At 42.2% G+C, this 25682-nt stretch overlaps 1 protein-coding gene across 1 annotated transcript in view; it reads right to left on the bottom strand.

The window, feature by feature from the left end:
- The window catches only part of LOC128738665 (cell adhesion molecule Dscam2), a 215607-nt gene that overhangs the window by 13907 nt on the left and 176018 nt on the right, over positions 1–25682 (bottom strand). The window contains exons 10-15 of the mRNA XM_053833977.1: positions 7837–8723; positions 6701–7780; positions 6482–6634; positions 5273–6418; positions 5044–5193; positions 4756–4926 (exon numbers count right to left, since the gene is read on the bottom strand). Coding sequence (XP_053689952.1) covers positions 4756–4926; positions 5044–5193; positions 5273–6418; positions 6482–6634; positions 6701–7780; positions 7837–8723 — 3587 coding nt within the window. The remainder of the gene's footprint in view (positions 1–4755; positions 4927–5043; positions 5194–5272; positions 6419–6481; positions 6635–6700; positions 7781–7836; positions 8724–25682) is intronic.

Genomic DNA, 25682 nt, shown 5'->3' with positions numbered 1-25682 from the left:
GTTATAAAGCATAAAGCTTGCTGTGGTAAAAATGCTAAATTAGCGAGCTAGCTTTGTTAACTTGAAAATATATAGCCATGATTGGAAAAGGTAAAATTTTACTGTTATGGCGACCATAATAAAATATCCGAAAGAATGAATAATAAATTTTCAGCAGCTTCACGAGTTGTGCAGCATATGAGCATTTAATTTTATCGTCCATATTACAGGGTGAGTAGTAATAACTGTCAGTAAAGTGAACGGTCACAAAAACAAGACGTTTGCATAACTTTTAATTTTGAGCGTATTTCGTGTAAAGTATGTCCATAACTCTTGGAAAACAGTAAATTTTTAATGCGAAAAATGTAGATTTACGCATTTAAAAAAAGAGAAAGAAGTACATCCATAACATTTGTCTAAAGTTAGTCCAATTTGTATCTATCTCCCCTTTGATTTAATTACCGCAATCGTTGTTGCAAAGCGTTACAGCTGGCACGTGCGATATCCTGAGGCATTTTATCCCAAATCTTCTCCAAATGTTGCTCGAAAGTATCCACAGTCAATCCTTTGGTGCTCTCTAGTTTGCGTAGCTTGTAACCTCATGCATACAAGTCGGAAGGATTCAAATTAGGCGAAGAGTTCTGTGTCACTTTGCCGAAGAAATAAAATTCGAAAAATTGTCCTCACACCAAGCCTGCGTAGCTTTCGCCTGGTGAGACGGTGCAAAATCTTGTTGGAAGCATAATGGTGCATTCTTGTAGTGTTTTTGACGATGGGAAGTAAATAGTTCTTCAAAACGTTGTCGATGTAATATTTAGTGTTGACTTTAACACCAGCTACAATCAACAGCAATGGAACCTTCAAATTTTTGGACAACCATCGCCATACCATCACCCTGGAAGCATTCTGGAACCTTTGAACTGCCAGTTTGTCCCGAGGAATATCCGTAAGACGTGTTGCATATAACTAGTGTTCGACCTCGGAACGATTGTTGAAGTCCGGGTTTCGGTCCGGGCAAAAATCGGAACGAATTTTTTAGGTCCGATTTCATTCTGGTCCGATTTGGCTCTGTTCCGGTTCCGGTCCGAAAGTTTGAAATTGTCCGGATGCAATATTTACCAGTATGTATGTATGTAAAGTATGTAAAAGTATGTTAAAAAAATGTCAAAGTTTTGAATGTGTGGAACCTGTAATCTATAACATATAAAGTGTAAACATTTTCTCCGTCCGTTAAGGGTCTCCATGCGATCATTTAAAAAAATTGAAAAATGCGGCACGATGCGGTGCTTAGCAGTTGACCCATAATGGAAAATTTCAAAACGATGTTATAATATATTCAAAATTTCCTATTAGTTAGAATATATGGGTTTTCCGACATTGCTGCATTTTCTCCAACGTCTTAGAAAATTTTATGTAAAACTTGTTACAACTAATATTTTTTCGGGATTGCTGAGAAAATTCTACTGCATTTTCACAAAATAATTTGTTTTACTATGCCTGGTTTAAGTTATAAATTTTTGAAATAAGTGAAGTTCGAGAAAATCGGAAAATTTCTTTTGAAGTTTGCCGGGAAAATAGTACGGAGTAATTCTCGCTGAAACGGGGCCACTACTGACACGAGGTTTTCAAATATTGTAACCTTTGCGCTTAATTGGTTGAAAATGGTTAAAAAATAAGAATTACACTTTTGATACCTCGAAATAGTGGACCCCTCGTGCGGCAAGGGGTCTAACAGATTAAAAAAAGTTGAATTGTGAGCAAACCTTGAGATCAATATCATGTGATATTTCATAAATTTGCCATGAAACAACTAACAAATGACCCGGTTCTGTAAACAAGAAGAGCAGGGCTTTCAAATGGAGTAAAATTTTAGGCGGCCATCTTGGATTTGGTCGCCCCCCTTCCCTCCGATTTTTATTTGAAGACCACCATGCTACAATGCTACAAGAAATATTCATAAAATTAGGTGTGCAATGGCATTAACTGAATAAAACAACCAGTTATTTGTAGCAAGGTTCACAATTTTCATATAATTATTGTGATATTTCCAAAATTTGCTATGAAACAAACTACAAACGACACGGTTATGTAAAGAGGAGAGATAGGGCTTATAAACGAAGTAAAAAAAATTGGCGGCCATCTTGGATTTGGCCGCCATGTTGGATTTTATCAAAAAATCGCCGTTTTCGCCATGTTCTCCCAACCAATTTTAATTTCAAGACCACCACCAGAAAGCTGAGAAAAAATGCAATAAGAAACATTCATCAAGTTAGGTGTAGCAAGATATTCCGTTATATGAGAGTTGTAAACCTTGATACAGATAATAAATTGTTTCGTTTATTTAATGCCACTACACATGTAATTTGATGAATGCTCCTTATAGCATTTTTCTTAAATTTCCGATGGTGGTCTTAAATTTGATAAAACCCAATATGGCGACCAAATCTAAGATGGCCGCCTAAAATTTTTTTACTCCATTTGAAAGCCCTGTTCTTCTTATTTACTGAACCGGGCTATTTGTTAGTAGTTTCATGGGAAATTTATGAAATTTCAAAATTGCTAAAAATTCAACTTTTTTTAACCTGTTAGACACCTTGACGCACGAGGGGTCCACTATTTCGAGGTATCAAAAGAGTAATTCTTATTTTTTAACCATTTTCAACCAATTGAGCGCGAAAGTTCCAATATTTGAAGACCACGTGTCAGTAGTGGCCCCGTTTCAACGAGAATTACTCTGCGGTAGCTCGATTTTTTAAATATTGTTTTTAATAAATCCTTATCCTATACTCGCGACTCGCGAAGTTCGCGACTTCCATGGACGGTAGCCCAGTACGGCGTCAAACTAGAAGTGGTAGTGCGTTCGCATAGTTGGGATAACTTATGACCGCGAACGACAACACTAGTCAAAAGATCCAGCACCGCATGCACACGGGAAAGCGGGCTTATTTTGCTCTTTGCAAAACGCTACGATCAAGAAGCATATGTCGCCGTACGAAACTGCCAATGTACAAAACCTTTATTAGACCAGTAGTTCTTTATGGACTTGAAACTGTGATGCTGCTCACGGAGGACATACGCACCCTTGCCGTGTTTGAGCGGCATGTGCTGCGGACGATATTTGGTGAAGTACAAAGTGCAAACGGAGAGTGGCGGATGCGTATAAATCATGAGGCATTGCTTAGGGAGATTCCCATCGTACATTTGACGAAAGTCGGTAGGCTACGTTGAGCCGAATACGTGGTCTACGAGGATGCCATACGTGTGGACATTGACAGGGGGACGTCTGGCACGTGATGGCTCGACCAGGTCGACAGCGACTTGAGACTTCTAAGACGCCTGGGAAACTGGTGACGAGAGGCTCAAGATCAAATTGTATGGCGATGATTGTTTAAAACAGCACGAGCCACCACGACGTTATGCTGACGACGACGACCGACGGCAGGACATATTGCATGACTTAATTGTTAAATTGCTTCTACTATAGTATACCATAAAGCTCCGTACGTTTGATCGTATTTAATCTCCACATTTTTTAATTTGAACTCTGCTAATTTGCACGACGTGCCAATTGAAAATTTGTTTGTACTGATCTTGCGTGTTCCATGTTCGTTTTCTCGACTATTCTGTTAAAAGTTTGATACGAGAACGAAATATTCGCCGCTTGTAATAACCAACTAAAACACCTAAACAATATTAAATAGCAAGGCTAATTCATACAAGTGCAGCATATTTAAGGTCGCCAGTTATTCAAATTAAAAACAAACCCCGTTAGGTTGCTGAGCAATCGTTCAAATGAACGGCGGTCCCCGGTATAACAAAGTTATTTAGAACCAAATTAATACAAAATATACATAAATTTTTCAGTTGAATGCACTTGTTTCAACAATAATTCATAAACAGGAAACTTCTCGAAAACCTCTTAGAACTCATCTGTAGCATTACTCTGAGAGTTTCAACATTCAACTGACACGATTAAAAAAATCATCAATGCGGGACACTTTCCGGGACGCCTGGCAATGGATGGGACAAGCCATCCAAACCGGTTTCTTTGTATCGCTTGATGGCAAAAAAATGAATCTTTCGATTACAGTGGACCCCCGTTCGTTTGTACGATTCCTCATGCAAACTAACGGGGTTGGTTTTTAATTTGAACAACTGGCAACTCTACATATGCTGAAACTTGTGTGATCTGGTCGCCCTGCTCTTTGTTATTGTTTTAGGGGTTTGATTCAGTTGGCAGTTGTAAGCAGCGAATATTTCATTCTCCGATCGGATTTCTATCATAATCGTTAGGAAAACAATGTGAAACAGATTAACACGCTAGTTCAGTACAAACAAATCGTGTTTATAAGCATTGTCTGCATAAGCAAATGATGTCATGTTGAGAATGACATTTGAACCATTTTTAATTTGCACGTCGAGCAAACCAACGGGGTTCAAATTAAAAAGTGTTCAGATTAAAAGCGGTCGAACGAACGGGGGTTCACGGTCTTCCGAGTGGCTTCAGCATCTTTAAAATTTCGAAAATTGTTCAAAAACAGACTGATCACAAGTCCCATTTTTGCTTCCATGATTACCACGATTCTTAAACGAATGAAAATTCAAAACAAACTTGTAAGCTGTGTTGACATTTGAATACACTCTAAACGGAAAATATGCAGACACAACTGTGATTAACCCATTTTTAATTAAACACGCCCAAAAACAGTATCAGTTATTACTATTCACCCTGAAGCACCAATTTAAAGCAGATAGACAAAAATATACCCAATTTACCATTTCCTTCGGCTTTAAAGCTGCCGGAATCGACCGAGTTGCTGTTGCGGCTGTTCTGCTGGGCACGCACCGCCAGGTACTGCTGGTCCCGGTTGTGTTTGTTCTGAATATTGGCAATCGACGGTGACTCCGACATCGACGTTGACGGTATCCGGTTCTGGTTGCTCAGTTCTGCGATGATTGGTTGAATGCGTGTGTGTGGGTGTAAAAAGGGCAAAGAAAATTTATTATTTAGTAGGTTTACATATGCACACAGGTGTGCGAAAGGACAAAAAGCAAAATATTTACTTCTTTTGCGAATTAGCAGCGCCACAGCTATCAGTGCGAACAGAATTAGGATTGAAAGGCAGAGCGGTAGCAGCACTTTGAAATTGGCGTAGAATGGATTGTCCCCGAGGTGCGGTGAAACGGGATTCGTTAGGTCTGGGTGCACCATTACTGGAAGATGAGAAAAATAAATGCTCGGTTAATGCGTACGCAAATATCCATATACTCGTGGCATGGAAGAGAAGTTTACCTCCAGCAGCGGTGAGGGTGGTGTAATTGTAAACCGCCATCGTTGCTCCGGCATTGTTATAAGCCGTCACCCGCAGCTGGTATTTGGTTGCGGGACTCAAATCGGCAACCGTGAAAATTCGTTCGGTTGCCTCCACGTGGTTCGAGATCATATTCCACAGCGAACGGCCGTAGATTCGGTTTTCGATTGTGAAATGTAGAATTCCACACCCACCGTCACCCCAGGAATCCAGCCAGCATGTCACACTGGTCGAGTTGTTGGTTATCATCTGCGAATGCTTCGGCTGAACCGGTGGCAGTCCCTTGGTTTGCGAATGCACTATGTCGCAGGGCAGACCCGTTCCTATCTTGTTGTAGGCTGTGATGTACAATTGGTACTTGGTTCCACACCACAGGTTCACCAACAGATGAGTGTTTGTTTTGGAATCGATTTGAATCTCTTCCCAATCACCGTGCTCTCGTTTGTAATTGATGACGTAACCGAGAATCGGCGAACCGCCGTTCTTGTTGTCCAGCCACTCCAACAGCAGACTGTCGGTGTAGGTGTTGATAACCGAAAGGCTGGGCGGATCGGGCGGAACTTTGATCTTAATGTGGTATACGACCTCATCTCGACCCCAATTGTTTTCCACGCTGCACGTGTAATTGCCCGCGTCCGAATGCTGGCAGTCTTTGATGTAAAGTGTCCCATTTTTAGCGATCAGTTTTCGCGTTCCGGTTTCCATCGGTTGATCGTCTTGGCGCCAGATTGTTACCGGCGCCGGAACTCCCACTTTTCGACAGGGTAGTACGAGCGTTTCCTTCCAGGGGGTCACGATTTCCTGACTGAACGACACAATCCGTGCGGGCACTTTGTTGTTCGGAGGAACGGTAATTATTTCGGACTTTTCCCCTTCGCCTACTTTGGTTGAGGCTGTCAACCAAAACTGGTAAGTGCCGTGCTCCTGCAACCGGACCGTTTCATGTATGTCTGCGTAGGGAACGAGGGTTCGCTTGTGTGTTCCTTCGTCCCGGCCTCCATCCACCAGGGACATGTAGAATGTGTACCCGGTGATGATGCCGTTCCGGTTGGCAGGTGGCAACCACGAGATGAGGATTTTCGTGCTCGATGCTGGGACCGCTTTGATGGCACGTGGTGCCGATGGGACTGTTAAATACAATAATAATTGTTGAAATGTAGTTTGAAAAAAGTGACAGAATAATAGCTTACCATCTTCGTGAGTGGTACAGAAGAAGGAAGTGGTTCGGACACCATCGCCAACCTTCGTGAATGCCAGCACCCAGAAAGTGTAGTTGGTAAACTTTTTCAGATTCTCCAGGGTCATGTACTGATTGTTGGTTTTGGCAGTGTATGGTTCTTTTTCTGTAAAGTAAATATTAAACATTCCTAAGTGACGTACAAGAGAAAACATTTTAAGAGTTTATTCACCGAACAGATCCTCAATCTCAATGTAGGAAACTTTGTATCCACGTATCTTTCCATTCTGTCCCTCGACCGCCGGTGGTGACCAGGTGATGTAGATCGAGGTCGAACTGAGTACGTCACATTTCGGACTGTCTGGCGGAGTCGAAGGCACATCTTCCAGAGTGCTGAGTGAAATTTCTTTGCTCGGTGGTCCACTTCCTTGGCTGGTATACGCTTGCACTACAATATTGTACTGGGTGCACTTGCTCAGTCCGCCCAGTGTGGTTTCCCCTCCAAAATGCGTTCGCACTTCGACGGTTTTGAAGTTGAAACCTTGTGTAGGATTGATCTCCTTATCATTCGGGCCAGTCGCTTCCTGGTAGCCCACATAATAGCCCAACAGATTTCCATTCCACTGCTCCCGGTCGGGAGCTTCCCAAGAGAGAAAAATTTCGGTAGAACTTTTCGGTTCACCCTTGATGTTCAACGGTGGACCAGAAGGCACTTCTTCTAAGGTGGTCACTTGAATAACTTCCGAATACTCCGACGCACCGAGCTTATTTTCGGCCGATATCCGAATGTGATATGCTTTTGCTGGTTTTAGGTTTTGCAAAGTGATTACCGTTTGCGTCCCGGCTACGGTAATGTGTTCAGCCGATTGCCACGAATCGGTTACGAGTTTGTACTCAACGTTGTACTTCTCGATGGGACTATTGCCGGCGAATGGTTGACTCCACGAGAGCTGCAAAGTCCGCGACTGTTGTGAGTTTATTCGAAGATTTTTCGGTGATTCCGGAACTTCCTGAATCACCAGCTGGATCGACATCTCGTCATGCCCGAAGGCGTTCGTTGCGTGACAAATGTAGACACCCGTATCCTGGCGATAGGTATGGGAAATCCCTAACTCCGAAACCATCCCGTCGTCCAACACCTGCTCACGGATATTGTATCGGTTGTCCAACGATTCGTCAATATGCTGCTGGGAGTTTTGCATCTTCCACTTGATGTCGATCGGATTATCGCCCTGAACGTTGCACTGGATATGAATCTGCTTGTTGCGAGGTGAAGTAATTTGTTTACTTTTGGTGTTGAAATGAGCAGGCACTACGGGAGAAACGAATCAATTAATTCTTGCTGTTTACTCCAATCAACCAACTTACCATTAACTTTGAGAAAAATCACTTTACTGACGCCGGTTCCGATGGAATTTTTGGCTTCGCATAAAAAATGGCCCTGCGATTCTTTGGTGATTTTGCGAAACTCCAGCGTCCCGTTGGTGTGCAGTGAAACGTTCGGTTCGTATAAAAAATCCTTATACTCGCCGGGTGTGTTACCGATTGCTTTTTTCCACGCAATCGTTGGCTTCGGATGGCCGCCGGCTTGGCAGTGAAGAGCGATATCCTGGCCGGCTTGAGCGCTGGAATCTTTCGGCTCGAGAATCCATTTCGGTGGTACGTTTACGGTTAGCGGGACAGTGAAACTTTCACTGCCGGCTACGTTACTCGCGATGCAGGTATAGTTTCCCGAGTACTCTGAGGTGATATGTTCTATTACCAGACTTGCCGAATATTCATCTAATCTTCGTATCACTTCGTTTCCGGTTCCGAGAATCGGTTTACCGTTGCGTTCCCAGCGGAAATTCACCGGCAGGTCACCTTCCAGTATTTGGCAGGAGATAGCCGCACGCATGCCCTCCCGCAACAAGTTGGTCATCGCTTGAATGGGCATAATTTTCGGAGGCACTATAACCTGAATCTCGACGTTCCGTCGGGACGTTTGCTTCTGCTTGTTCTGCGCCATGCACGTGTACGTGCCGGCATCTTCGGTCCGCTGCAGCTGTTCGATGATTAGCGTTCCATTGTTGTAGGCCCGTTGGCGTCGATTTATGGGCAGTGTCTGTCCGTCCCGTTCCCAGTGTATCTTATCGATCGGATAGCCGGCCACCGGGCATTTTATCACCAGGTCACTGCCCGACACGCCGGTGATTTTAGGCATCTCTCGAATGTATGGAAGACCGTAAATGTTCACCCGGGCACTGTGCGAGACCCTGTGCAAATGAAAGAAAAAATGGAAAGGCGCATCAAAACGAATGAAAACGAAATCATTGCCAGATAGGTCAATAGTAATTCGAGATGGTGTCCGTCTGTACAAAAAAATGGTCTCTTTCTCTTCCAGCTGAGTAAGGAAAAATGTAAAAGATTACCGGGTAAATATTTCATGAGATTATGATTGGTACATGCATGAAGTACCGTAGTTTGTCGGAGGTTTGTTTTCAGTGCTAATGTTTTGCGAAAGATTGAACTATTACAAAGCATGTACTGTAAAATTTTATTAAGTACTAAAGCGTATGAAAGTACTCAATTACATACTAAAGTATTTGAAATTTAGAGAAATCGGAATAATGACAAATATTTTATTTCTCTCTAAGTCCCTGTTAGGAATCAACAAAACTCACATATTTTAGATATTTTTGTAAAGAGTCTGTGACTGGTGTAATTCTCCTAGAAGATGTTAAGCAGATTGTACTAATACTCAATAATTTTTGAACTTATATAAGTTTTATAAGCTCGCGACCGGTATGCCAATGCAAGCGTGCTAAACAATGCGTCTCCATTGATTCTAATGAGACAACAAAGACTATGGTGAATGACGCACCTCCATCAATTATGCCGTTTGCGACGTTGAAAATATCAGACAATTCTATTTTTCACAGACTTCCAAGGAAATATAACAAAATATATTATTTCACGGTTTAAAATTTGTTTTTTAGGTAAATCCAATGCTGCGTCATAAACCTGCATAAAAAAATTGCATAAGATTTTGCCTAAACTGAGGCTCTTGTTGTCCGCCAAATATAGTCGATCCGGCATTTACAACATCCTCTCCTTTCTGGAGGAAGGCGAGAGCGTCGAAAGGATGCCTGACGCCGGCTGCTTGACGATGTTGCGCAACCGTAATGTGCAGCAGAAGCTGAAAAGAAAGTCCGAGAGTAATGTGGCCCCATCACAACCACCCAAAAGAAGCGGTTGAAGGTGCTGATGAGAAACATCTTCGACTGGCAGGAGACTGAGTACTTTACGTCCTCCACCGAAGTAAGTGTTTACATCAAATATATCTCCCACACCAATTTCTCAAAGAAGGATCTTCTATGGCTGATGATCAGCGAGAGTTCAACCAATACAGTACGAAGTGCTTGCCGGAAGCTTCCGTCCTAATCGAGAATTATCACACGAAGGAGGATGTGATCTTTTGGCCGGAACTGGCTGACGCCCATTAAATCAAGAGATCAGTGGAGGAGATAAACCGGCTGAAGATATACGTTGCACCGTAGATCGCTAACCCTCCCAACGTACCCCAACTGCGACCAAAAGAATCTTTTTCGGTGAACCGCAAACTGCAGGATCTACTGCAATAATTAAACTGCAAAGTAGAGAAGCAGCTTGTCGCCAAGGCCATGAACGAACTGCAGAACAAGCCGACATTCATCTTTTCATCGGCTATGGATAAGGTTCTAACCATCTGCCGTAAGGCCACCCGTCGTCGTAGAAATTTTTTCGTAGAAGGCTTAATAAGCGTTTAAGCGATTTAAGGAAAATTTATTCCATTGAATTGTCTTTCATAGTTTTTTTCGCCATCCGAACTTAGTCTATTTTTTTAATGCATACGTTCTGCATACTGCACATGGAAACCAGTTGAAAAAATTAAAATAATTATTGGAAGCATTTATGGAAATTCAAAGGACGCAACTCTATTCCATTCGAAGGACGGCTGCTAGTGGGATTGTTCTATTTTTCCCATAAAAAAGCAAAGCCATAAGTATAAACGTCCTTCAGAACTTGACCCTTTTTTATCCACAGACTTCGCAGCCAGTTATTAGAGTACAGAAAAATTACTGGGCTAGTGGTAGTCCTATTAACTCTGAGTCTGTAGCGGCACCGTCCAGGCAGGAACCGAGCCTATGACGACTGGTTTATTAGGCCAGCCTCATACCCTGGAGCTAACTGGGCGAGCAGTTTTGCCCATATTTACCACAGTTCATTTTAATATCATACTAGAGGACCCGGCGCGCGTTGCTTTGCTACGCCATTCTAAAAAGGGGGTGTACGAGACTCGACACGGTCCGGCTCCTTATCGTCGGCGGAGCCTGAAGGGTTTTCCGGTTCACCGGTTTTAACGCGAGACTGGAGGGTTCGAATTAGAAAAATAATTTAATTTTATCCTGGTCTGATTTAATCGATAGTCAAACGATAACTGGTCGGAAAATTAAAACTAGTGGCCACTTATATCTACAGTTTACAATGTATATCGGTACATAAGCATGTATATTTTGTTCTTCGGTTCTTCGTGACTTGCTGCAGCAATGTATATGTGCGCACTCGGGACAAAATCGCTACGATGTGCAATGTTCGAAACACGACGATAAGACGATAGGACGATAGCGCTGTTGCATCTTTCACTCGTTATTGCAGTGATGCCGATTCGATCAGATTATTCTGAACATCCTCCCGCCGTTGAAAGGTGTCCCTTTCGAAACTCTGCTCTGGGTCGATGGGTAGAAAGCACAGCTTCGATACAGGTCTTCGCAAAATTCCATTCTCTGTTTTGACGTCGACGACTCGTACAACACCTTCGGTACCAGGGATGACCTCGATAATACGGCCAAGTAGCCATTTCTGAACTGGCATGTTGTCCTTTTTGATGAGCACAAGTTGACCTACTTCGACTTCTACCTTCTTGTGCCACTTGTATCGTACTTGTAGCGACGAAAGATACTCCGATTGCCAACGATTCCAGAAGTGCTGAATGATAGCGGTGATGTGTTCATTTCGTTGCCTAGGATGCTTACGTTGATCGATGACTACGGGACGTGCGACAGCGTTCAAAGATCGAAATACCAAAAAGTGTCCCGGAGTTAACGCCTCAAAATCCTCTGGATCGTCCGATAGCGGGGTGAGCGGTCTCGAATTTAAAACCGCTTCAATTCGACACAAAACGGTTGAGAACTCTTCGAAACTCAGAGCTGCTGCTGCTGTATGCTTCAACAATAACACCTTGGTTTGACGGATGTTTGATTCCCAAATACCGCCGAAGTGCGGTGCCTCTGGGGGATTGAAGTGCCACTCGACACTGTTGCCGTAGGCTCGTAGAATGTCGTCTTGGTTGTCGAAACTCTTAAAAAACTTCTCCCATTCTTTCAACAAATTAGCGGCGCCAACAAAATTTGTGCCGTTGTCGGTCCAAACTGCGATAGGTTTACCTCGACGGCTAACGAAACGATCGAATGATGCCAAAAATGCTGCGGTTGATAACTCGCTGACCAACTCGAGGTGGATCGCTTTTGTTGCCAGACAAATGTAAAGCACAATCCATCCTTTATACTCGACGGTGGAACGTTTATTGCGCTGCTTCAAGAATACTGGTCCACAGAGATCGATACCGACTCGATAAAACGGATACTGTCCTTCCACACGGCAAGCTGGCAAATCACCCATGTACTGTTGAATTGGACGGGGATTGCTCTTGAAACAAACGACACAGCTCTTGATGACCTGCCTGACCACGCTTCTTCCTCTGATGATCCAAAATTCCCTTCTGGTTGCAGCAAGTGTGACCTGAATGCCGGCGTGCATATTGGACTCATGGAAAGACCGGATGATTGCACCTGTGACGGGATGGTTCTTGGGAAGGATCATCTGGTGTTTAGTATCATATGAGCAGGCCGATTTCGATAGACGTCCACCGACCCTCAGTAGTCCGTGGTTGTCTACAAACGGAGAAAGCGGTATTAGCGAATGGTTCTTCGATGTTACCTCCTCTCGTAATTGGGCGAATACTTCCGGAAAGCTCTCCTTCTGGACGAGACGAACAATTGTAAGCTTGGCGTATCGCATTTCCTCTGCACTAAACTCTCCACGACGTTGATTCTCTGCACTACGCTGACGATTCTGGAACATGCGCTTGATACGCGCGACGACTCGAAGCATTATGTTGTACTTGCTGCAATTGTCGAATAAATGCAGCCTTTCGACCACTGCGGGCATGGCGGTAACCTGGATCAATTCTGGCAGCTGCATGGGGTCAACCAGCTGCACTCCCTTTGGCCAGACGATATCGTTTTTACGTAGGAATGGCGGTCCACACCACCAAAGTTTAGATGAATGAAGCTCTTGGGGCATAATTCCACGTGAGGCCAAATCTGCCGGATTGTCATGCGTGCTGACGTGACACCATTCGCTTGGGTCGGACAGCTGTTGTATTGCAGCGACAGGGTTTGATACAAAAACATCCAGTTTACTGGGGCAAGTGTTGATCCAGCTGAGAGCAATAGTGGAGTCGGACCAAAAACGAACTCGGTTCACGGTAACTGGTAGGGATCGTCTTACATTATCTGCTAATTGAGCGAGCAAACGAGCTCCACATAGCTCTAGGCGCGGAATCGTGGTTCGATTTCCCTTGATAGGTGCGACGCGAGATTTTGAACATAGTAAACGAATGGAGATTTGACCTTGCGAATTTCGCGACCTTAAGTACAAACATGCTCCGTAGCCCTTCTGCGATGCATCACAGAACCCAGCAAGTTCTACAAATTCTGTTTGCAACAATGGAAGTACACAGCGACTAATCCGAATTGTGTTCATCGTCTGTAACTGTAGTCGATACTCGTTCCACATGTTTTCTATACCAGCTTCCAGCGGCTCGTCCCAATTTAGTTTCTCTTTCCATAGTTCTTGCATGATGAGTTTACCTGTCATAATAACTGGTCCTGCTAGGCCAAGTGGATCGAATAACTTTGATATGTCTGAGAGAATTGTTCGTTTGGTCGGTACTCCTTCGTCAAAGGCAATTGACATAACTTCGAAACTGAATACATCTTCATCGGGTTGCCAAGTTAACCCAAGGGTTTTAGTTCGGCCTTCTTTGTTCAGCAGTACCTTTTGCTCCAGCCTGGCTTCGGGAATATCAGCCAACACCTCTTTGCTATTTGAGCACCACTTATGCAACTCGAATCCTGCCTTTTCGAGCATAGCAGCTAGTTGCCCTTTCAACTCTCGTGCTTCCTCTACCGTATCAGCACCGAATAAAACATCGTCGACATATACCGATTTCTTGCCAACTTCTGCTGCAAGGGGATACTGCTCTGCTTCATCTTCACAAATCTGCCTTAGTGTCCGGACTGCCAAAAACGGGGCGCTGGCAGTACCATAGGTAACTGTCGTTAACTGATAAACACCGATTTCATCCTTGGTACTGGATCTCCAAAGAATCTGCTGGAAACGTCGATCTTCTTTGCGTACTAAAATTTGTCGGAACATTTTCGAAACATCGGATGTGACCGCGACCTTGTACGTTCGAAAGCGAAGCAGCGTATCGACAAGCTGGGGTTGCAACGTTGGTCCCACCATAAGTTGATCATTCAGCGATTTTCCATTGCTAGTTTTAGCCGAAGCATCGAACACCACCCTGAGTTTCGTCGTACTACTATCTGGGCGTTTGACAGCATGATGCGGCAAAAAATACTGCTTTTCCGATTGCAACTCTACTGGGTTGAACGTGCCAATTTGTTCCATATGGCCCAGGTCGATGAACTCCTGCATAAATTGTTTATAATCAGCGTAAAGTTTCTGATCCTTCGTGAGTCTCGCCTCCAAAAGAAGGAACCTGCGGTGAGCCATATGTCTAGAGTCTCCAAGGTCAATTTCCATGCTTCTGAACGGTAGCGCTACAGTATACCGACCTGTAACATCACGACTGTGGTTCGATACAAAATGATCTTCCGCGGCTTGTTCTTCGACGGACCAACTATTTTCGGAACCGTAATTTTCGATACACCAGAATTTCGAAACTTGTTTGTCTAATTGTTCATTCGTCACTGAGAGCACTTGCACTTGAGGGTAACTATCTCTCTCCTTTACATGACCACCTGCAACCCAGCCAAATACTGTCTGTCGGAAGGTCGGAAGCTCTTTCGATAGTGTATAGGACTTAAACAGCATCATTTTGTCCCATTCAACGATTCCGAAAAGGATATCAATTTTCGCTGTTTTATTAAACTGTGGATCCGCAAGATCTATCCAGTTGGGAATATTCCAATTGGCAATATCAAAAGATCGCAACGGTAATTTATTTGTGATTCGAGGGGTAACCAAAAATTCAGCCATCGATTCGAAATAAGATGACCTTGAACTAACATGGGCGACAACTGATTCTGTAATTTGCCTTCCTGCTCCCCCAAATCCAACAACAGACACGTTCGATGAAAAGGTTTTAAGTCGCAACCTCTTTGCACACGCAGTTGTCATAAACGTCGACATCGCACACGAATCGAGAACAGCACGGCATTCTTGAAGTTCACCACTACTGCTGCGAACCTGTACTAAAGCAGTGTGCAACAATGCTTGATCGTTTACTGCCATCAACTGAACCTTTTTTGACACTGTACTTTCGCTCGGAAAACAATACGCCTCTGGTCCGTGCGTATTCATCGAGGCAGAGTTAAATTGCTCACACGACTGGACTGGTTGAAGCATTGTGCACAACTCGACACGAACGGGATTGGACTTCGTGTCGGTGTTCGCATCCGTTGACTTCGTTTCAAAGTGTAGCAAAGTATTATGACCAGGGCTTGAAAAGGGATCGCAAGTTGAATGTGACTGCCGTGAATGCGAACTTTCCGCATTCAAACTCCGCTTTTTGAACGATCATTTGACTGTTTTTCTTATCCAGTCAAGCTGCCGCTTGCGCTGCTGCCGTCTTACAATTCATGCGGCATCTCAGCAAAAGCAAACAGTCAATCTCCCGTTTTGCTTTGCGCTTTGAGAATATAAACTGCAAACTGACTGGAAGCATACGGTGACGTATTTTTTCGTTTCTCTTTTCGTCTCCAAATCGGCTGCTCACAGTAATAGTTCGTCACCCGGACGTCGGTCCGACGCAAGCAAAATATTCGTTTGTATTGGACGGAGTCCGACCGACTTCTTCCATGCACATGTAGTGGTTGTTTTTTTGTAGTATTGAATCATTCGATTGTGCGGTTGCTTTTCGTAAGCGTGGTGAATGCCAGTCATTTGACTGTTTTGCAGTCATTCGCTGCTCCAAACGGTAAAGGTAACTTGATCGAAACGAAAATGTCAAAAAGCGTTCATTCTGTTGCGTGCATTCGGCGTTTGACTGAGCAAACTGCCAGTTGTTTTATGCATAGCGTTCGTATTCCACCTCTAAACGGACGGTGTGAACTTGAATGCGCGTTGGTGTGACTGCGGTAGAAAAAAAGGATCGGTCGAAGCCCTGATTATGACGAAGATCACATTCCTTACACGTACCACTTTTACACTCGGCGACAATGTGACGGTTGCTGAAGCAATTTACACACAGTTTAAGTTCTTTCACTCGTTGAAAACGTTGGGTTGGGGATTTCGACAAAAAGTTGCGGCACTCGTTTATATAATGCCCGCCCTTACAATTGAAACAGGCAAATTTGCTTCTATAGTCTGAATCACGATTAGAGCTCACTAACACATTCGGCTTCCACTTGTTTGCCGACGGTTTTGTATTACTGTGGGACGCCAACTTATGATCTTGCTCTAGATTTTCTAGAATGCGACAACGATTTTGCAAAAAGTCAACCATTCCTTGCCATTTCACTAGCTTTGTACCGACCACGTGGGACTCGAAATCTTTATGTGTCTGTTTATCGAGACGAGAAGCAACCACATGCACTACCATACACTCGGAAAGTGCATCGAGCGGCAATTTTAACGACGACAAAGCTCGGAGATTCTTCTGTACGATGTTAATTAGTTCGCGCAGGGCAGAAGAAGATTCAACTTGAATTTGCTTGAGTTGAAAAATGTCTGCAAGATGGCGGTCAACTAGCCAGCGACGATTTTCGTAACGTGCTTCCAACGCCATCCACAAGGACGCAAACGATTCTTCTGGTGTTTCAATTGTGGCAGCTTCACCGGACAGACACGACCGCAAATAATGTAACCGCTGTTGATCGTTTAACGAATCATTTCGACGAACAAGCAGATTGAACTGACTGCGAAAATATAACCATTGTTCATAATGGCCATTGAACTTTGGCAACGAAATTTCCGGTAGTTTTATGCACAAATCGGGGTTAGGTTTCTGGGCGAAACTTGTATCTGAGGTCATTGCTTCAGGAGGCTTTGACAACGCCTTCACCTTTTTCATGATTTGGTACCGAATTTCACTCAATAAGTCGAAAAACTCTTTACTTTCCTTTTCGATTATAGGGACTTCATCGTCTTTAACTAGTCCATACAACTTGCTTTCAGTCTCGAAATAGGTAATTCGCATCTCGTCTAAAACCTTTCCACGAGTTTCTAGCATTAAAGGATCATCTTCATCTTTGAACGCGGTCACGAAAATCATTATTTTAGAGGCACGCTGTTGAATCGCACTTAGCGTCCTCTGTAACGACAAAATGGTGGCTTTTTTCTCGGCAGCCATCGCGAAACGCGCACAAAGGAATCAAGCCGTCTATACACCGAATCGAAACGGCAATCACGAAACGTATCTCCAATTAATTTCTTCAGCTCACTTTTACCGGTGGTCCATCCGGTTCGAAGGACCGATTGATGTACGAGACTCGACACGGTCCGGCTCCTTATCGTCGGCGGAGCCTGAAGGGTTTTCCGGTTCACCGGTTTTAACGCGAGACTGGAGGGTTCGAATTAGAAAAATAATTTAATTTTATCCTGGTCTGATTTAATCGATAGTCAAACGATAACTGGTCGGAAAATTAAAACTAGTGGCCACTTATATCTACAGTTTACAATGTATATCGGTACATAAGCATGTATATTTTGTTCTTCGGTTCTTCGTGACTTGCTGCAGCAATGTATATGTGCGCACTCGGGACAAAATCGCTACGATGTGCAATGTTCGAAACACGACGATAAGACGATAGGACGATAGCGCTGTTGCATCTTTCACTCGTTATTGCAGTGATGCCGATTCGATCAGATTATTCTGAACAGGGGGTATGCATCTACCCCAATCAACCCCCATCAATGCTGAAGCTAATTGTAATCTTGCAACCAACAGCTTTCGTTTTAACAAACTAAGATATTCCTAAATCATACCGAAATTTTAGTTTTAGTTTAGTTTAGCAATTTTAGTTTTATTACCAACCCTTAAAATAGTGATGTTGGCAAAATCACAATAAATATCAGTGCAGTTTGTTTGAAAACAGTTGAAACTGGTCAGAAACCATAGACTTAGAGTAATCTCAACATTTTTGCCTTTCTACTATATAAATATATAGTATAAAGGTATAGAAATCACTTGGAAAACCGAAAATGGAAAGAAGGTCCTGCGGGCCGAATGTCATATACCATTCGACTCAGTTTCGAAAACTGAGCATTTTCTGTGTGTGTGTATGTATGTGTGTGTGTGTGTATGTGTGTGTGTGTGTGTATGTGACGCTTTTAATCTCACTCACTTTTCTCGGAGATGGCTGGACCGATTTTAATGTTCTTAGTGTCAAATGAAAGGTCTAGGTGTCCCATTGGTCGCTATTGAATTTCATACTGATCGGACTTTTAGTTCAAAAGTTATGTATAAAAATATGAAAAATATGGGACTTCATTATCTCATAGGTCCCTTAACCGATTTGAACAAAATTGATTGCATATGAAAGAGGAGCCTTGCAAACCCTTAACTTCCAAATTTCATGACGATTGGACTTGTAGTTTGAAAGTTACATAAAGAAATGTGAAAAAATAGTATTTAAAACATATTTTTGTAACATATAAGCAATAATTCAATGAAAAACATCACACATTTTATTATTATTTGAAAATAACTGCTGAGATCTATCAAACGAAACCGAGTTATTTAAAATCGGACGGTTCATTCAAAAGTTATTTAAACTTTAACACTTAAGCACCGTATATTAAACCGTTAAAACGTGTGAAATCAAAACAAATGTTGATTGTATTTAATGTGTGTGATGTATGTATGTATGTATGTATGTATTATGTATGTATGTATGCATGTATGTATGTATGTATGTATGTATGTATATATGCATGTATGTATGTATGTATGTATGTATGTATGTATGTATGTATGTATGTATGTATGTATGTATGTATGTATGTATGTATGTATGTATGTATGTATGTATGTATGTATGTATGTATGTATGTATGTATGTATGTATGTATGTATGTATGTATGTATGTATGTATGTATGTATGTATGTATGTATGTATGTATGTATGTATGTATGTATGTATATATGTATGTATGTATGTATATATGTATGTATGTATGTGTGTATGTGATCCCAAGCAACAATGTGAGTTTGATTGTACTCTTATGGTGGTTTTCATGACCAATTGTGGTCTTGAATGCTATCATAAGAGTGTAATAAAACTCAAATTGTTACTTGGGATGACAATTTGCAATTTTTAAATTTGCATTGAAATTCAAGAAAAGATGTTTCTCACTTTTCTGAATCAATTGTCTAAAGTTTTTGAAGCCTCTTAGTGGAATACGAAATTTGAAATTAAAGAAAAGAAAAAACTTTTACCGACTAAATTCCACTATTTAATATTTATTCGCGACAGATACGTATACGCTTTGAAATAAGACACTGACGAAGCCTGCGCGTCGTAGGCGAACTACGTATCTGTTGCAAATAAATATTAAATAGTGGGATTCAATCGAAAAGCTTTTTCTTTTCTTTGATTTCAGATTTCAATTGTCATTTTGTTCACTTGCTGTTACTCACAATTGTACAAGAAAAGCAAACAGCGAAGAAAAGCAGTTAATTTAAGCATGTAGGTCTTTTTAATCAATAGATACTAGAGCTTAGAAATGTTATATGAAAAATAGGAAGTAAACGTTGCACGGTAGTAATTTTGTAAGATTTGTTTTCGTTAATGACATTTTAAAGGACAGATGTCTTATGCCATGTATCATGTTTCAACAAATAAATCAAAAATGACAAGCACTGGAAATCATGTCGATCATATTTCCTATTCTCAAGCATGTTTAAGGCGCAGCTTGCACTATTTTTCGACCTCATCTTGTTTTCCTAACCCTCTAACATTGTAAAAACGATGCGATCAAGCTAATGACTATCTTTTCATGAAAGTACATTCAAAAGAAGCTTAAGTTTTGATTTTCATGCAAAAATAATTATCTGAAGGAGCGCCAGCTAAGAAAAAGTTCAATTTCTCTTTTTCATATCTAATGCTCTATTCAGTTATTTTTTCTAATTCAGATATATCGCAAAATTGAAGCCAAGCAAACTAATAGTAAAATTTTGAGATTAATCATTTTGTTGTCGATATCCTTTGTCTTCAAAAGCGAAGTATAATAATAATTTTTCTGAACTCTTGTTTTTCAAAGATGCTAACTTTTGAACGCATGGTATTAATTAATTATCAAAAAATCTGTTATGAACACATATTTCATATTGTCAATTCAAAACAAGTTTCGTATATGGCTCTGAAACCCAAAAGTTAAGGCCGACCGATTATAAAACTAAATAAGGTTTTACAAGTATTTACGCACCCAAGGAAAGAAAATTTAATTATTCTACGCAATACGTTGGTAATTTGACTGGCAAATAAGGATTTTGAGGAATACGGAACGGATATTTAAAAATATAGTCAAGTTAATTATACATAGACGTTCCTGAGAAATTAAATAATGATTATTATGGCAGTAGAAAGGCTAGGTCACGCCGCTAGGTGGATTAATTCGGGTTTTTTCTTTATATTTTCATTTCAACAATGTATTTTTTCTTCAATTTTTTTTAAATAAGTATTACATTTTCTTACTTTTATTCAATTTGACTCATTATCTAGGCTTCACCGATTTATTATTTTGTTTCAAATTTATTCTATCTTTTCGTATGGACGGCAACACTCGCTCTAAATAATCTAGTTTTTGGTGGTATTGTTGTGCTAATGTTTTATGGAAGAATCTAGAATTTCTTGACCTCGATTACTTTTTGAATTATGCAAAAATTTCTGTTTAATTTGTATGAGAGTCACCCCTCTTAAAGGACAGAGGGGGAAGGGGTCACAAACTACCATTGAAAAAAATTCTGTCTCTAAAAACCCCCACATGTCACATTCGGTTCCATTTGCTTGATTGACAGTCGAGTTATACAGAAATTTTTGTTTCATTTGTATGGGAGCCCCCCCCCCCCTCTTAAAGGACAGAGGGGTCTCAATTTACCATACAAAAAATTTCTGCCTCCCAAAACCTTCACATGCCAAATTTGGTTGTATTTGCTTGATTAGTTCCCGAGTTATGCAGAAATTTTTGTTTCATTTGTATGGGAGTCCCCCCTCTTAAAGGGCAGAGGGGTCTCAATCTATCATAGAAAAAATTTCTGCCTCCAAAAACCCTCACATTCCAAATTTGGTTTCATTTGTTTGATTAATAGTCGAGTTAAGAGGAAATTTGCGTTTTATTTGTATGGGAGTCCCCCCCTCTTAGAGGAAGGAGGGGCCTCAATCCACCATAGAAATAATTTCTGTCTTCAAAAAGCTTCACTTTCCAAAGTTGGTCCCATTTGCTTGATTAGTTCCCTAGTTATGCAGAAATTTGTGTTTGATTTGTATGGGAGCCCCCCTTCTAGAGGGGGAGGGATCTCAAACCATGCTAACAACATTCCTCACATCAGACATAATGCGTATGCCAAGTTTCATCAAAATCCGTCGAGCGTTTTGCGAGTCTATACCGGACACACGAACAGCATTTAATTTTTATATATATCATATTATTATTAATAGTATTATTATTAATATCATATATGTGGAAGGCTGGGAAATGGAGTGGATTGCCAACCAGAATCCTTAACCCTCTAACGGGTAAGACTTTCTGTAAACGGTCTTCGCTTTTGGAGCCCCAGAGCCACATACGAAATTTGAAAAATATGTTCAGTACAGATTCCCTGCCATTTGATATTAATATCACAACATTCTGACCATGCGTTCAAAAGTTATCATATTTCAAAAACAAGAATCCCGAAAAATTCCAAAAAATTATGGTGCGAATATTCCCTTTTTTAATTTTGAAGAAAAGGACATCTAGAACAAAATGTTCGACCTCCAATTGTTTCTATGAGTATAATTTACATGTTTTATTTTAATTTTGTGATATATTTGAACTGAAAAAATATTTGGGTAGAGCGTTAAAAACAATCTGCCAAACTAATTGACAACGCCAAAAGGCGACGGTGGACATCCGAGGTTTAATTTATTACTTTTTATTGAAATCGCAAAATGATTTGATAGTATTTTAACTTGTTTAGAGGGATTATTACGGATAACCTATCTTGATATCCGTGTACCATATCATGTTATATAGAAATATTCATTAAATAACATCAATATAATATATTGAGTTATCCGTTAATAAAACAAGTTATCTTGTAGATATCGCTTTGTGATCAAACTTTGTTCGAGTTTTCTCTTCGGGGGATTTTCTTGGCTATCTACTTTACTTACTTATTCAGCCGAGAGCCGGGTGGCTCTTGCCGTATCAAGAATTCCTCTCCATTGTACTCGGTCCTGGGGTACTTGTCGCCAATTCCTTGCGCGTCTCGACACACGCAAGTCGGCTTCAATCTGGTCGAGCCATCTAGCACGTTGAGCCCCTCTATTCCTGGTGCCGGTGGGGTTCTTGAAGAGAACGGATTACACTACACAGTCGTCCGGCATCCTTGCGACGTGGCACGCCCACCGTAGTTTCCCAACTTTCGCCAGGTGAACGATGGGAATCTCTCCAAGCAGTGCCTGTAGCTCGTGATTCATACGTCTCCGCCACTCTCCGCTTTCCGTTTGTACTCCGCCAAAAATAGTCCGCAACATCTTTCGTTCAAAAACGGCAAGTGCACGTATGTCTTCCGTAAGCAAAGTTACTGTTTCAAGTCCGTAGAGGACTACCGGTCTTATTAGCGTTTTGTGCGGCGGCCTATGCTCCTAGACAGGGTTGCCACATGCACAGATTATTCTGTGTTTAACAGATATTCGAAAGAAATCGCCTGTACAGAATCTGTATGCATAGAATACAGATTTTCGCCAAATTACACAGATTAAACAGATTTTTGAGCTTTTACATGAGAGTGAAAGAGACGGAAATAGTCAGATAAAAGGACTCTATTCTTTCACTCTCATTGTTTTGCATTGGACAGATTTTTGCACAGATATCTTTCCTCGCCGTACAGATTGTCAGATTTTTCCAAGAAAAAACACAGAATTATATGTGGCATCCCTGCTCCTAGATCGAAACGTCTTGCGGAGAGAAAAGTAGGCTCGATTTCCAGCTTGAATGCGTCGTTGAATCTCCTTACTCGTATTATTGTCGGCGGTCACCAGAGATCCCAAATATACGAACTCATCAACCACTTCCAGCTCATCGCCGTCAATAGTCACTGTCCGTGGGAGCCAAACGTTACTTTCTCGGGAGCCTCTTCCGACCATATATTTGGATTTCGACGCTTTAATTTGTAACCCTATCCTCCTAGCTTCCGTTTTTAGTCTGGCGTAGATTGCCTCCGTCGTCCCACGGTTTCTAGTAATGATGTCGACTTCGTCTGCAAAGGCTAGGAGTTGGCTACTCTTGCTGAAGATCGTTCCTCTCGTTTCGATGCCCATACAGGACAGTCCATTCCCTTGCCGTAACCCTCTGCGCGATTCGAAAGGACTTGAGAGTGTCCCCGAAACGCGCACGTAACACATCACTCGTTCTAGAGTAGCTTTGATCAGCCGCTTCGGTTTATCCGGAAAACCGTACTCGTGCATTATCTGCCATAGCTGTTCGCGTTCAACGGTATCGTATGCTGCTCTGAAATCCACAAAAATATGATGCGTGAGCACGTTGTACTTTCGATATTTCTGAAGGATTTGTCGGAGAGTAAAAATTTAATCCGTAGTAGCACGGGCCCCCATAATACCCGTCTGCTACTGCCCGACGAAATCTCTTGCTATTGGGGATAGACGACGCAACAAAATCTGGGAGAGCACCTTGTAGGCGGCGTTGACCAGCGTAATACTGCGGTAGTTACAGCAATCTAGCCGGTCGCCCTTTTTGTAGATGGGACACACAGCTTCCACTCCTCCGGTAGTTTCTCTTCTTCCAAATCCTTGAAATCAGCCAGTAAAGTGCCGTTGCTAGCGGTTCTTGGCCATTTTTATGGAGTTCAGCCGGGAGCTTCAGCCACCTCACCATGTCAGGTCTTGGTGTGTGGGCCTTGCGAGTTTGGTTCACCTTCTCGTAAAACTGGCGGGTGTCATTAGCCCGGAATAGTTGTTCTAGCTCCTCACGATCTCTGTCCTCCTTCTGGCGCTTTTTCCTCCTTAGGATCGTGGCCAACTCATTCCTCGCTCGTCGATACTTGGCCAAATTCTCTCTCGTGGATATGCTCAGATAGTTTTCCCAAGCTCTTTTTTCCCTCTCTATTGCTTCTTGGCCTTCCCCGTCAAACCAGTCATTTCGTGCACTCGAGGTTTCGACACCTAGCACCGCGGTTGCGGCCACGTTGATGGCCGAGCGAATCCTACTCCATCCGTTTTCGAGGTTCGAAGAATCTAGCTCCACAGAGGAAGGCAGAACTTCATCCAGTACCCGCGCGTAGTTTTCGGCAGTTCGCGGGTTGTCTAGTTGCCGAATGTTTAGCCGAGGAGGGCGACTTTGTCGCGAGGTATAAACCGTCGATAGTTTTGAGCGCACATGTACTGCTACTAGGTAGTGGTCGAGTCTACCTTCGTGTGGACAATGCACGTTTATGATGGTATAGTTGAAGAAACGGCCTTTTATCCTCAACACGCACATCCTCTTGTTGCTCGCTTTCCAGTCCATTACGGGATCCTGCATTTTGCCCAACACTACGAAGCCCGTTCCCAGCTCATTGGTCGCTCCACCACTCTGGAAAAATTGGGCTTTGCCGCCACGGATCCTCCACACCTTCTCGCCTTTGCGACAGATCTCCTGCAATGCCACAATGCAAAACTTTCGGGGTTCTAGCTGATCGACAGCACCCTGTCGCCACCAACGAAGTTTAGCGATCTGCAGTTCCAGGTACCAAGTCTCCATTCCATGTCCTTATTTCGTCGCCTTGGTCCATGCCGAATATTCCGAGAAGATTTCTTGACTCTTGTTGTTAGTTTTTTAGGTTTAGATAGGTAGCCGTACTAGGGCTTACGCTACCGAGTCTCGGGATGGGGTTGCCATCTTTCAGTGTCATGACAACACTGAGCCTCCTCCCCTGTTAGTATACGACCTTAGTTTCCACCGGGGTTGATTACCCGATCTCCGCTAAAGTTGCTCGTTTTTCGGCTGGTACCACGTGGAGGTAGGGGTAGGAGTTGCTAGATAAGAGACTAGGGACCACAATGGGGTCTGTTTTACGCATTATCCAACGATTTACCAACGAAAATTTGCCGCTTATCAGCATGTCTGGCATTTTTTTAGTGCACATTGCTGCTTCTTAGCCTTTTGGCTGCGAATTGCGTTAATTTAACGCCGTTAAATTGGCATTCAAAATTCTTTTTAAATTGTTCTTGTCGGTAATCAGCTGCAAATAATCATTGTCACTACTATAAGAGGATTAGCAGTACAACAAGCCGTATATTTTGCCAGAGTAATTTTTAAGTAGCATTTGAAGTGATTTAACTGCTTATTGGCTTGTATTTGACTGGCATTGGTAATGCTTATTGGTTACTTGGGCGGCGCTTCTGACGGTGGGTCAGCGGCACATACTCGCGGTCTGCGGCCATCTAACCCTGCATCATCTAGGAAAGTGATCATTTAGAATTATGTCAAACAACATTGTGCCAAAATTTAATGCCATTTAATGGGCAGCCCCCATCAGAAATACGTCGAAAATTTGATATCATCATTTCATCAAACTAACATCACTTTCTGAATTACCACAATGCTAATTAGTTAACATTAAATCAACCCAACTTAATTACTTCGGTGACTGAAAGTATACTATTTCAACACTCTTAAG

The sequence above is a fragment of the Sabethes cyaneus genome, chromosome 2 (assembly GCF_943734655.1).
Source record: "Sabethes cyaneus chromosome 2, idSabCyanKW18_F2, whole genome shotgun sequence".
Classification (NCBI taxonomy): Eukaryota; Metazoa; Arthropoda; class Insecta; order Diptera; family Culicidae; genus Sabethes; species Sabethes cyaneus.
This window is presented reverse-complemented; position numbering and strand designations above follow the sequence as displayed.